This window comes from Phaenicophaeus curvirostris, chromosome 4 (assembly GCF_032191515.1).
Source record: "Phaenicophaeus curvirostris isolate KB17595 chromosome 4, BPBGC_Pcur_1.0, whole genome shotgun sequence".
Lineage (NCBI taxonomy): Eukaryota > Metazoa > Chordata > Aves > Cuculiformes > Cuculidae > Phaenicophaeus > Phaenicophaeus curvirostris.
In genome coordinates this window covers 53,491,110-53,505,381 of record NC_091395.1, presented here as the reverse complement: position 1 = coordinate 53,505,381, position 14,272 = coordinate 53,491,110, and the positions used below count along the sequence as shown (strand labels likewise).

The window sequence follows — 14,272 nt, the reverse complement described above, 5'->3', positions numbered from 1 at the left end:
TTCTCTACCCTCAACCACAATTTGGAACAAAAGAAATAATTTCCCAGTTTCACGGACCAGTAACAGTTGAGACAATCATTTAATGCAGCTAAATTTATTCTTAGAACAGATTACATTTAAATGTGGAGAAGTGGTCAACAGCAGGGAAAATTGTCCTTTTCAACGCCAGTCAGGTGCTTTATGTAAGACTGAGCTCTGTTAATGAACAGTGCGTGCATTCCCTTCTTTCTTACTGCTGTTAAAAGTAACTCAGACCTGCTTTGCTGACTCTGCAGTGCAAGGTTTAGCGATGTATTCATTAACCTGTCCAAGAAAGGAGTAATGCGGTAGTGGTAATGCTTAAAGGCTGAGCCTGTACTATCTCTTGAAATAAGAAAGTTCTCTTTTCCATGGGTGCTTTACTAACAATTTTAGACCCCTGGTTAAATGATCTATGAAATGCTTAATTAATTTAAAAGAAGAGGGATGTAGAACTCTTAGTAGTGACACAGAACTGGCGTAAGCTATTAGATACTCCACAGCTTTTCTTCCTCTGGCATGAAAGGGCCTGGTCTTTCTGTAGGTGCAAGTGGCTGCACACACAGTACATCGCTAAAAACTCATTTTATTGTGAATGGATTCAGTGCCCTTCCATGCAGTTTCTGTTATTCCTGTTCAACCACCCTGTGGGTGGCCTCTGTAGGTTTGCATCTCCTACACCCCCTTGCTCCTCTTCAAATGAAACAGTAAGTGGCTGAAATAAAACCTACAGCCAGCACTGCCGGTTTCAAAAGAAAGGCTTTTATCTCTTAGTCGTTGACTGTGAATATTAATCTCCTTGCTTCTGCAAGGGAGCATATTAATGACATGACTGACACATGACACTAACCTCTAACTTACTACTTGCGTTGAAAAAATTAAGAAATTAGCTTTGCTTTACATGATTTTTCTACAGACCTCAATAAAAATGTGACTACAAATAATTACAAAGCCTGTCTTTTTTCAGGCAACCTATAGTATACAGAGTGGAGAATGTTACAAGACACATCCAGTAAAGACAACACATCAACATAATAATGCAGGATATTTCAGTAAAAATAGAATAAATAAAATAAAAATATTTTAAGCTGTATTTAACAGGTTAATTTAAAATATGGCATCAGACATACAAGGCATAGTGAACATGGCTGCCTGCCTACAGAATCACTAGGTGTTATAAAAAAAATGCATAGGTAATGGAAGGGTTGCTGTAACATCCAATTAAACGAGTAGCGGTTGCTCAAACATCCCCCCTGCATACATACCTTTTGGCCATGGTAAAAAGAGAGTCTCAATCTATTGTTTGACAAAAGATAACTGGCTTTGCAGTACAGGGCTCTGGTTCTGCAAACACCTGGGTGTGTATTTAATCTTTTGGAGAGAAGGGAGCTCTACTGAAGCGGAAAGGCCACAGACAGACCGTTAAGCACGCTACTTAAATATTTGCAAAATCAACAACATTTTGTTAAGAGACACAAAACTCTTGAAACATGTTTTGGCAAGTGTCCTACGGCTTTTCAACTGCTCCTTTGTCCTCTCAAGCCCTCCCTGTGGTTGCAAACTTTGCCAGTGAAAGCCAACTACCTGTTCACAGCCTTAACGCCACCAATGCGGAACCACCTTGACGCTGCTGTTAGCCGAGTGTTGGTTTAGTTTTTAGAGAGAGCCTGGCTCTCTTGGGGAGGGTCAGCACTGTGCAGATGCAGCTACCAGATTTAACTGTAGTGTTTAAAATTCATTGTTGTAGAACAGTTGCAGATGCCAAATCCTGGCATTTCCAGCTGGAAATTTAAAATTACACCATCAGAGTTTTAACGTAAAGTAAAAGTTTGAATCGCTAGCATGGTGACAAGTAAGGGAACTTTTTTTTTCTCCTAACTTCATGATCCTACCTAAAGCTACACTGTTTGCCACCACGTTTTGATAGCATTCATGATAGGAAGCGAGTTTTTACACGGTTCCCAGCAGCCATCACTGGGATCAATGCTGGAAACTAAACAGGCGTGTATGCAAGCTGCCCTCTCCATGCTTTGAGACCTGGCTTCATGGTCAGTTTAAAACACTGGTGCTGCTAAAATGGTTGGGTTGGTTTGCACCCCTCACCTCTGGCTCTCCCTGCCTGCTTGGCACAAGCATCTTCTCCTCTAGCTGTACCAGCAACAGAGCTGGTGCAAAGGGGGCAGCAGGAACGTGAGCCGCGGGAGGGGAAACAACTGCTTCGGGGCCCAGGGTGCAGAATCACATAGAGTGGAGATTGGTGGAGGATCAGCTCTTCAGAGGCTATCCCAGAGAGCTAAACTTCATGAAAATAGTTGCACAGCTATAGCCTTCACCTGGCACTCACTCATACATCACACTGAGTTTAGATTAATGATTTTTCAGCAAATCTCAGTGCAGAAATTTCTTGAATCATCACTCTTTTCCCCTCATGTTCCTAAATTGCTTTGCCCAGGTGTTGCCATTAATTTCTTCGAACAAGGAAATAAAAAGGAAATAGTTTGTTTATAACAGTCTCTTGCATAGTAAAATAAAAAGCAGAGTTCTTGCAATAACCACCTTGCTAACGTTCTTTTAAAGTTACAGAGCGACCAGGTTTGCAGACTCGGGAGTGTTACACTTTGGAACATATCTATAAATGGAGGCAAAACACTTTAAACACTAGTTAAAAATATTTCTAATGTTCCATTTCCAAAATTTGTACCAATCTGCAGATCTAGACAGAAGATGGCAAAGGGAGAGACTCGGATGCATAACAGCATTTGAAAATGAGCTTGAGGTACAATTTTAAGGGGCAATACTGGGCTAACTTTGTCTGGGTTTGTTGTGCGTCAACCAAAGAAAAGGTGAAGCCTTTGGAGCAGAAGCACTGAAATCAAGTTGTACCACCTGAAACCCTATCCTGCTAAAAACCAACTCTTCTTATTTTGTCACAAGAGCATTAAAAGAAATCTTGTGGAATTCTGAAAATAGGAAGAAACGTGATTGTTCTTTTTATGGCATGTTAAAACTCTGAGGAGAAGGGGGAATTGTGCAACCAGGCAGTGAATTACATGTTTCATCAAACACTTGTGTGGAAAAGGTATGGAATATTTTAGTCTCTATAAGCACTGTAAGATAATAAACTGACTAGTTTTTTCTTACCCCCGATTGGTTTGAACCCGCAGGCAATAAACTGTACTTTTTATGAATTAATGACAAGTTTAGGAGAATAGATTTAACAGCCAGCAGTTGCATTTAGATGTTTAAAGCTGAAAAGCTTCAGTGGATCACCCTGCAACTCAATTACTGGGAATGCTTCTGGATTTTTTAGCATTGGTTTGGGATTAAACTTGACTCTTCTGGGGGACCATAAGTGTGTAGTCAGGAGATGAAATAATGACACCATGATTCAAAGCACGTCAGGGAGATGTTAAAGTGGTTGCTAGACCAATGCTGGCAAACTACTTAAAACTAATGGCTGTAGTTCCGTAACATAAAACTGGGTATTTAATCTAGAGTAATTTGATGGTAGCTACTACTTGGTACCTACTCCGATACTGGAAACAGAGAAAAGTGCTGTAGGATTTAAGATTGGGTTGTGACAAATCCAGCTCAAGACGGTGAAACTATCAACTCAGGCATCATTCACTCCAAGGACGTTAGCATGAGTTCACTGGGAGGGATGTGGCCATATTCTTTTTGTGTGGGTTTAGGTAACGTTCATGTATTTACAATCAAACAGACCTTCCATTGCTCATGATGGAACTCACTGACAGCAAAAAAATTATTCATGCTTCTTTTCATATCACACGATGGTGGCAAGAACGAGAGAACATGCTTGTCTAACATTGTTTCGATAAGGGTAAATTCTCTGAAGACAAAGCATCAGTAACTGGAAATGGAAGGCCAGACATCGTCAGTTCATTTTCCTTAGTGTAGCTACTGTTATCTTCAGTTAAAGGTTAAGAGAATCTTCTCTCTGATGCAGCTACGGCATCTCAGTGACAGGGCGTTTCTGTTTCAAAGTGTCAATGAGGGACAGCACTCCTCTTTTTACATTAGTTGTAACTCTTCTGGTCACCGAGTCTGCAGGAGGTGGGGGTGGTCGAACTTTCTGTGAAGGAGGTCTGGCTACTAAGCACTTCTGATACCGTAACTGCAACAAAGCAAAAGCATTCTGCAATCCTTACTGTATTCAATACTTTAACAGAAGATTTTAAATACACTTTTAATATTTTCTCATTAAATATAATCAAACTTCCACTTCAGTCCAGCTGAAGTTAATGGGACAATGGTCAGTCAATCTGTGGGCAGCGACTGTTCATTCCCACATGATGGATACTAAATCATATGAACAGCCCTCTGAAAAGTAAGTTTTCTGGGTTCAGCTTTTCTTGAACAAGGATTATTTTCACTACATTGTCACTGGACTGTATAACACAACTCCAAGCAAAATCTTTTTCCAGTATTAGATCACTTGTGTAGTGAAAGAAAAGATTTCCGACTTACACAGATGTTGGAGAGGTTAGAAGGGAAGATGTTTAAAGGGGCACTGTTCATTAAATTGACATCTCACACTTTAAAATGCTTGGGTTTTAACTGATTAAGTACATCAGAACCCCAATTCCTATTTTTATCTGTTCTTTCTTTTTCTGTCTTTAAATTGACATAATCGCAAATTTGGAAGGACAATTATTTATGGAGGCAGTGAAAAATCTAGGTGCTATTAGGTGGCTTTGAAGAAGGTCACTTACCATGCAAGCAGCCTGAACAGCTTCTGATACATTGCCTGCGTTTGGTTCACACCAAAAAACGTGGCACTCAAAATGCTGGTTTCCTGTATCCATAATGAAGGCGAAGGTGTGAATATCCTTGCCCACTCCCATGAAGGACAGGAACCGCACACGACACTCCACCAGGATTTCTTCTTCATTCTGGTTATGAATCAAGGGATCACCCGTTATTGTTGGATATTCTCTGGCACCAGACTTGCAATTTTAAGTTAATTAAGCAGGGACACACTGATGCAGTACTGTGGAATTGCTTTTTATTTACCTCCATACACCCAGCGTCCTCAGGCCTGGGCTGGATCTTCCCTTCTGGGCTGTCACCAGAAGGCACAGGCTTTAAGCGCTAGCACTGAGTATACTGTGCATTTTATATACTGCTTGTTTTGTGAAGAAGACTCAAAAACATGCTCCTCTATCACTGCTATCTTATAGAGATGTTAGTTTAGTACCTCTTCAACAGACATATAAAAACAGACATTCTTTGAAACCTTAATTGTATTATTCTTGTATTATAGATTGTATTATAGAAAATGCTCTACAGAAGGACAGGGATGTGAAACAGATTTTAATATTACTCTTTGCTTCCATACCAAGAATAAGGTAAATGCTGTTTAGAATTTAGGATTACTATTTTGGGCTTAACCTGCAACATCTGAGGCTCAAAACTTGTAGAAAGGATAACAATGACTTTGTTTTATCTAATAAATATTTATAATAATTTATACTTCTGAGGACATGCTTGGAATGAAAAAGCTGAAGCTGATATAAGCAGTAAAAACCTCTGCAGTTTCACAGCACTGGGAAGAAATAAAATGCCAAATAAGCAAATGAATTCTAGAACAAATGAACTCTTATCTACTAGCGTTTTATGTGTTCATGGTTTTCAACACTCATGTTAAACATGTTCTAAACAAAAGAGTCTGTCTTACTCTTTCATTGATGACGGTGACAGTAGCATCAGCAACATTCATTGTAACTGGCATCCAGTCTTCTTTGCTAGAGGAAGTCATGAGATTTTCAATAGCATTATTCAGAGTATCCATTCCTAAAACAGAAGAAAACATGATAATGAAAAATAAATATGTAAGTAAACAATCACAAAATAATTATTTTCACACAGTGGTACAGAAAGCAACATTTTTTTAACTCCTTATTAAAATGAATTTGAGGATGGAAGGAAAGGTTTTGATGTTGGTTTTCTTCAACCACAGAAACAAACCAGGTGCCTCTGGCTTGGAAAAACAGGACTGCAACTTGTTCAGCTGCTGCACCATTTCAGTTCTCCAGGGCCCTGAGCTGAGCTCATATTCAGAGAAAGCAGTAGAAACTCTGCCTTCTTGGCAGCTCCCAAAATACGCTGGTTGCAAAACACATGTTCAAAAGAAGCCCTGAATACCAGATGTCTTCATGCCTCACCCTTGGAAAACCGTGCATTTACACGTGGCTAGCACAGCCCAGCCCTTGGAGTTTATGTCAGGTGCTTTGGAAGTCACTTAAGTGTTACATACCCACAGGTTTAGTTACAGGTAGCATGCCCAGGTACTGGACGTGGAACTTCTGTACCAGTTCTGTCTTTGGTGTTGGAAAATCTACTGCATGGGAACAAAAAACAATTTCTGTTTATCAGCATTCAAAGCAGGGAAAACCACTTTTATTTCATCAAGAGCATAAAACAGTTTAGCTAGTAATTTTACTCTGAAGGCATTGTATTGATTCAAACATTTTCACTCCCTCTGACAAGAATAACGCTCAATAATTTCTAAAGGAATTGGGAATAACTTTGCAGCACCTAATTCTTGACTGAAGCTAAGAATAAGGCCACATTATATTGTTGTCATATAAAAAAATGAGAAAATCAGATGAATGTGTCTCTGAGACATACAGACCTAAGTTTCACTGTATAACTATGTAAAATTTGGAATGTGCTTTTAATACCATCCTTGTTCATGTGTTTAACACAGTCTATACTGATCAGTACTACTGCCCGAGCAATTACACAAGCTGACGTATGGACTAGGAGTAAGATATTCAGTACAAAACGATGGATCCATGTAATTTACTGTAAAGCTAACACAGAGTATGTTTGTTCTCATGGAATACTTTCAAAACAGCAACTATTAAGGTATGACTAACAAAGACATTCAAAGGCAACTTTCTTTTACCATGCAGCAGAGTGTGCAAAAGACTCTTAACTGGATGACAGTCCACTTGCACCTCTTGCCTTGGAAGTTGCTAAAACTGATGCTGAAACCTAGGAGGAGTCCTCCTACAGCTCTCCCCTGTATCCAAGGGATTAACTGGAGAATATTCCGTTTTAAAGGAAGATTTGGCTGATTTGTGCAGTCTCAAGTCATGAGGTAGGTATTTTGATCTGAACAAAACAAGATGTGCAGGTAGCCACAAATAAGTAAGGTTGCATTTGCAACATCCGCATTTCAAAATAAAAGAGGAAATGTACAAGTTGACATAACTGAGCAACTGCAGACACAGCCAATAAAAAAGTTGAAGGTACTACAGTAGCAATTAACAGGCAGATACAGTAATTAAAAGACAGGATGGCACTCCTGACATTTCCACTCAACATGCTCCATTTTGGTCAAAAGCAGCATCAGAAACGAACCACACCCCAACCAGAACCACCCCAAGGGTATCAGCTGTAACACGGTACCTTGCAGAGGGACATCAAGGGTGACATTTGTCCTGTCTTGCAATGAGCCGCCAGCCATAGCTTTAGCGTTCTTCCGTTCAGCCATAATCTGAAGAACAGATCCATCACACAGTGTTTATTTTTTAAATATAGTACAGTCGCAACTACAGTATAAATTTACTCCTATTACAGCCTTAGTTTCTGAAATAAGCCTTAAGCTACATAACTAAATAGGTTATTCTTTTTGAATAACTTTAAATTTCCTCCAGTTTATTCAGTATGCCTTAACTACATAACGAACTTAAGCGGTGTCCAATCCTATATGAAAAATAGAGGAAAAAAACCCAGCCATTTTCATCAATAGCAAAATTGCAGTGAGGCATAATATGGCAAGATTTATAAATATTTAACACACATGTTAAATGTGTTCATTATTCATGTTGCTCTCTGATCTATCTTCTGCTGTGTATAATTTTTTTCCTCCATTTTTATGGTGCTTCTGGAATTAAAAAAAAATCCCATGGAAAATACAACCTGTTCTTCCCCTAAAAGGTATACTATTGCAAAGAAAAAAAAAAAGGAAAAAACCCCCTTCACTTTGGATGATTATTCCCTACAAATATATGACTGAGACCCAGGGAAGCTAACAGAGTTTTTCCAAAGCTCATATATGAAGCATTGCTATCTCCTTCTTTATGTTGTGACTGTTAATTGCAAATAAGCTGTAATGATTAGTGGTGTTCCAGCAGATGACACTTGGTTTGTAAGAGGCTTCTAGCAAATTTCTTCCCCCTGCCCCCTTTTTATAGACTTTATATTTTGAAAGTATCTTCTGCTACAAGGGCACAAGATAATATTTCCCCCTGCTGATGAAAAGCAATGCGCGCGAGCTTAGGAAGAAGCCCTGACTCAGCAAGAGGTCCAGTGTGTCAGTCAGCACACCCCATGCGCTTCTCTGAATCTGGATTAATCCTACTGCTGAATTACGATGGAACATGCTCTGCTTAACACCATTCCCTTTGTTTTATTCTGTATTACTATTACCTATGGTTTGAAATGCTTATAAATGCTGCTGCCCAGAAGGCTAGAGTAATGCCCGCTGTCTAAATGCTCACGTTGTTTGCACGAAACATCACAAGTTCAGTAGCCATGTCTGCAGTGTTGCAAAAATGAAGACATTTTAGACTACACAACTGGCTACTGAGGGGAATTTGCCATCACTGATTCCATCCATTAATGTGAAGACAGAATGTATAAAGCAAATGCAGGCATATGGTAAATCAGCAGAATTCTAAAAGCTGAAGGTTTCCTAACTAGGTTTTCTAGAAGAGCTGTGACTCAAGGTGGGACAAGTTGCACCAGGATAACTGATAAGGCTATTCATCCCCATGGCCCACTCTTCCTGTGGTACAAACTAAAATGTTTTAAGGAAATCCAAAACAAGCAGCATAATATTTTTAAAAAGGGAGATGCAGCCTCAAGTCCACCACAGCTCAACAAAAGAATAAAAACATTTTAAGTATATTGGTTTAACTTCCTCTCTATAAAGTGTTTCAATCAGGTTTGCCTCCTGTAAAGGATGCGCTGCCTTGCTAATGCTACGTGAAATGACCATACAGAGGACACTCATGAACTGAACACGCAAGAAAAACAAAATTAATAAAGAAATGTGGTAAATCTGTGAGGTAAAATGATTGAGAACAACACTATCACACACAGGAACTATGATCCTTTCTTATTTGTGACTAGAGTAGCTAAAACCCCTCTTCTCCCTGATTTTTTTTTTATTTTAAGTCAGCAGAGTAAAGTTAGCAACTACTTTCCTGTCTGTTCTGCAGGAGGATACCATAGAATAATACCTGTCAAACAAGGTCTGATTTATTTACAGAGTTCAACATCATCATTAATTAACTGAAGCTACGTGTTCTTTTTCATTTTATACCAGCAGCTTCTTTATTAAAGAAAAACCTTCAGTCGCTACACACACTTTTCAAATCAAAAGCACACATCGTCTTCCTCAAATCTAAATGCTCACCCGCCCATGACTCCCATCCATTCACATCCTTTCCTTCACAAATTCTCTACATTGTTTCTTGTTGCCAGTGACATAACTAAACTAAAACAGTGAAGGATTGCTGAGTGTATGTATTAGGCTCAGGGACCTCTAAAGAGATGACTGCAGCCAACTCAATCCACTTGCCTTTGAGCAGATTTCATGTAAACTCGTGGCGATGGCTTTTGCGGGTGTGTCACATCGAAACACATGACATTTCAGAATTCTTGTGTCTTTGTCTCTTGCCACGTAAGCAAAGTCTCTGTGTAAACAAAATTAATTGACATGTTAGAAACAAGCCAAGCAAATTAAACCATTAGAATCAGTAGCGTCTCCAAACCAGCACGGACTACTTCAATTTAACAGGTGTATGTCTCAGAGGTCAAAGAATAAAACACGTGCCTTTGACAAAGCAGATCTACAAATGTAATGAACTCCATACCCATGGAACACATATCGGAAGTTTGGTGCTTAATCTACATAATTAAAGAGGCCATTACATTTTCCTAACCCCAGCAACTTACTGAACTTACAACCTGTAATTCTAACTGCAATTGTAAATACATGGGAAAAGCTACTCAAATATTTTATTGAAGATAAAGTGGGGAGAGAATTACCCACTAAGACATAAAACACATGCAGCTCTTAAATATTAAAAAATACGAGAAACAGCATACAAAATTCTAGCTAGAGCAAAATCGTATTTCAAAGCACTGTAGAAAGTGTTTAAAATATCCAGATAGTAATTAGAGATATGGTTGTTACATAAGAGAGATGCAAACCTGTCAAGCTTTGCTCACACTATCATCTGGCCTAAATTCCTGACCTTAATTTTTCAAAAGTTAAATAAGGCTGCCCTACAAAAGAGATTTTTGCACCACCCTGGCTAGTCACCACGACACAGTATAACTGTCTAGCACGGGTGATGAAAATACTAGGATTATGTTTATTTATTCTCAGGCTGTTTAAGATTTGGAGCTCTTCTGAAAAATTCTAAGTGGGTGCATGGTATAAAGAAAGCGCCAGAGCTTGCATGCATCCCAATTTTGGGGATAACAAGCTAAGGACTGCCCCTGTTCCAAAAGCCCATCACCATGGTTCTGTAGTGCTAATTTGCCTTCAGGACCCTCTTGGGACAAACACATCCATCAACTCTTTCACCAGCAGGAACCTGAAGCTGTTTCTGCAGCCATACAGACAGGGCAAAGAGACAAAGCCAGGCTTCTTCCCAACTTACTTATCTTCTTTGCTCTACTAGTCTCTGCATTTCTTGGTCGTGCACCTCTGCCTTTTCATGTCCTTGGAGCATCCACAGCCTAGTCCTTCTTTACGACTCCCACTATCTCCAAATTCCTTTGGGATTTTGCATCCCTAGCAGAGCTATGCTGAGTAGCTAACTGGAATTAGACCAGACAAGGGAAACTGGAGCTCCCAAGAGCCTCTGTAAATATCCTAAGTGGGGCTTAATGTAGCTTGTAGCCAACTTCTTCATTCCTTGAAGATGCCCAGTGAGTTGAAGAATTTTGCACTAAAGTTATCCAGGGAGAAGCAGAGACTGTGGCTGATAGATGGCTGGACTTCCAGCTCTGTATGAGATATGGATGCTATCCTGCACTTAAGTACTTAATGCAGCAGCACTAGATTTTATCATTAATGAGGTCTTGCAATGAAAGGGGCAGTTGCCCACAGCTTGGGCTGCTCAGTGACAGGCACAGATTTTTCCACTGCTTTAACAGCTTTGCAATATGAACCCTGATGAATAATATATTAAAAAAATCCATAAAACTATCAGAAGCTGAGATGTGGAAACAAGTCCATGTGACTGAACTTTGCAAAAACACAGTGAAGCTGGAGGGATCTCTCCATCTCACTGCATCCCAGCATGTGACGGCAGCATTAGGGCACAACAGAGAGACAAGAAGCAGCAGGGCAGCACGTGGAGCGTGTTGGCACCTGAGCCCTTTGCTGCATGAGGAGCACAGCCCACAGGTGGCATCGGCTGCAGCACGGCCCTACCAGCACATGATACTAGCACCCTGGGGAGAGTGGTGTTTCACCCAGTTGCTCATGGACTGCAGGAAAACATCACAAAGCAATATTCCAGGAAGGTGCTGTCTATTACAGAAGATGCTCTAAGGTTTCCCAACTCCAGTCTGACTTCCAAGCACCTCAGCCACAATCTGCAAGAGCCTTCTGGCACATTGTTGCCTTTTGCTTCACTGCAAGTTCATAGAGATGCAGAGTTCCAGTTGGAATCTTGCTCCTGGAAAAGAGCTGATGCTTTTTGGCTCATCTGTACATGTGCCAAGTCTTGCTTTAGAAGGGTTTCCTCCTGCCTTAATGTTTCAAAAGCAAATTCAAGACTGCTAGCTGGGCTCTTGTAATTAAGTGAAAGGGGTATGGCTCGGCTATGGCTTAAAACAAATTAGCAGCCTTGAGGAAAAAAAAAGAAATAATAAAAACCTTTGAGTTTTTTGGCTTTTGAAGTAAGCTATCAACATTACTAATTCTCCTGAAAGCTCTGCAGAGCATGTATTTGGAAATGCTCAGGTTCACTAAGGTCTCACATAAAGCATTCTGAGCTTTGAAGAGACCTTGCCTAGTTCAAGAGCTCTAAAGAAAGGATTTTCCAGGCATCCTAAGCATTTGGGATTTTTGTTTTCTATGTGTTTGGCTTTAGCTGCCATCTTTCAAATGCCCTAAGTTTCAGACTTCATGCTTTTTAGGCCAAATATCTTTCCTCACAAATATTTTAACTGCAATATGAAAACATTGTTCAATTAACAGACACAGATTTGCTACTGTGACTTCATTAAGATTTCCTCCCCTTTACACACAAAAGTTGCTGACAGTGACCCTCACTGCAGGGTAGCGAAGATGCAGAAACACACAGGCTGTGTAGACATTGGATCAAGGCCTATTCTTTCCAAATGGAGACATAACAGTTGAAACCTGTGTTCGCATTAACTTAAAATAACATCGAAAGTCATCTGTGTCACCATTATATGGCTATTTATTACCATTTACAAGCATTTACCTCAAATCAATACTATTCCTTCCAGGACCTGTAAACAAGTGATTTATGCACTCCTCTACAAGATGATCCTAGGAAGAGCATCCTGTGTTGTTTTGCCAAATTGCCTGCACTGCTCAGAAGCCTGTTTGAACAAACAGAAATCCACACAGCCCCAGGAGCACTATACAATGCCACGATTTCAAATTATAAGGCCACCACCTTCAGAGAATTGTACAAACACAGAAGATACCTTCCCCCTTCTGTTAGCCGTAAAGCTATCTGTTAGAACCTTCTTTTATGATTAATAAAAACTAAGATAGCACAAGGCCAACAATGCAAGTCAGTGGGGCTTGGAGCACATAATACGTTGCCAGGAAAACCCATTTAACAGCCCAAGAAACTGTGGTCCACCCTTTTATCAGTGGCTCTGGCAATGCCCTGGCACACCACACTTGTCCCAATAAACTACCACATCAGGCAGGGCATGTCCACGGTGCTGCTGTGTCACTGATGTGTGGATAGCCCTGAGGCCACATTGAATCTCACCCTGCAGAGAGTTTATCTGAGACCTAAGCTCAACTGCAAGGATTTTCAGCCTTAAGGGAGTCCGTAAGATAATACTAAATGTGCTTAGTCAGCACGTTACCTCCCAGTGGAAGCAGGACTCAAAGGACTGCAAAGATAAAAGTGAGCCACACAATTAAAAATGTCTTAAGCTAAAGTCTGAATTCTGTCAGGATCGAATCAAAGATTTTGGTCACAGAGGAAGACAACTCATAATTATGCCCCGTAAGTGGGAAACGCCTTAGAGTATTTTCAACAGCATTTTAAAGGCAGAGAGGTGGATTGGGGGCAGCCCGCTAAGTCCTATTTCTCTCACAAGTGTAAATTTACTTTTCTGATCAAAGCAGATCGATGTACAGGGCAGCACTGACATTTAACAAGCCGATACTCTTTTCAGTTAGAACATTCCTCTGTCCCTGGAAGGCTAATGATAGCCAAATAAACAAGCCACTGCACAGAGCCTGACTGAGGAACCTCTCGGAATGGTAATACCTGTGGTGAGGGCAGAGAGGAATAGCACGATGAGTGTTATGGATGCAGTTTCTACAGTGGGACACTCCAGGTGACAAGGGGGCTCACCTGCCACTTTAGTCCTGCCACAGAAGTGCCTGCAACCCTGTCATGCCTGTCAACACTGTCATCCCTGATGAGACAGACCTGTTCTGCACTTGCCAATGAGCAGATACTGCCCACAAAGACATTATTTTCAGTTACAATGCAATATGTTGATTTCCTGATGTAACTAGTAGAGACCCTACATACAGGCCATCTAACACTCTCTTCCATGGACTGCTGCAGAACTACTTTATTTGTTTAAATAGTTTGGGTTGGAAGGGATCCTTAAATATCATGCAGTTCAATCCCTCTGCAGTGACACCTTTAACTAGATCAGGTTGCTCAGAGCCCCATCACACCTGACTTGGAATGTTTCTGCGGATGGGGTACCCATCACCTCTCCAGGCAACCTCTTCCAGTGTTTCACTACCATCATTATAAAACATTTCTTCCTTTTATCTACTCAAAATCTACCTGCTTTTAATTTAAAACCATTACCCCTTGTTCCAATCCTCTGATCATTTTTTATGGCCCTCCTTTGGACTCACTCTAACAGCCTTTCCTGTGCTGAGGGCTCCAGAGCTGGACACAGTACTCCAGGGGGGTTTCACCAGGGTACAGCAGAGGGGCAGAACCACTTCCTTTGACCT

General features: G+C 40.5%; 2 protein-coding genes across 12 annotated transcripts in view; one reads left to right on the top strand and one right to left on the bottom strand.

Moving 5' to 3' along the window:
- The window catches only part of N4BP2 (NEDD4 binding protein 2), a 310,347-nt gene that overhangs the window by 273,026 nt on the left and 23,049 nt on the right, over window positions 1–14,272 (top strand). The gene's annotated exons all lie outside the window — the stretch shown is intronic.
- The window catches only part of APBB2 (amyloid beta precursor protein binding family B member 2), a 192,994-nt gene continuing 178,800 nt past the window's right edge, over window positions 79–14,272 (bottom strand). For 9 of the 11 annotated variants that reach the window (XM_069856132.1, XM_069856137.1, XM_069856143.1 and 6 more), the window contains 6 exons: window positions 9,635–9,749; window positions 7,456–7,543; window positions 6,296–6,379; window positions 5,717–5,832; window positions 4,752–4,931; window positions 79–4,153 (listed from right to left, as the gene is read on the bottom strand). In XM_069856132.1, coding sequence (XP_069712233.1) covers window positions 3,986–4,153; window positions 4,752–4,931; window positions 5,717–5,832; window positions 6,296–6,379; window positions 7,456–7,543; window positions 9,635–9,749 — 751 coding nt within the window. In that variant the 3' untranslated portion in view covers window positions 79–3,985. The remainder of the gene's footprint in view (window positions 4,154–4,751; window positions 4,932–5,716; window positions 5,833–6,295; window positions 6,380–7,455; window positions 7,544–9,634; window positions 9,750–14,272) is intronic. The other 2 variants (XM_069856135.1, XM_069856138.1) reach the window with 1 other exon arrangement.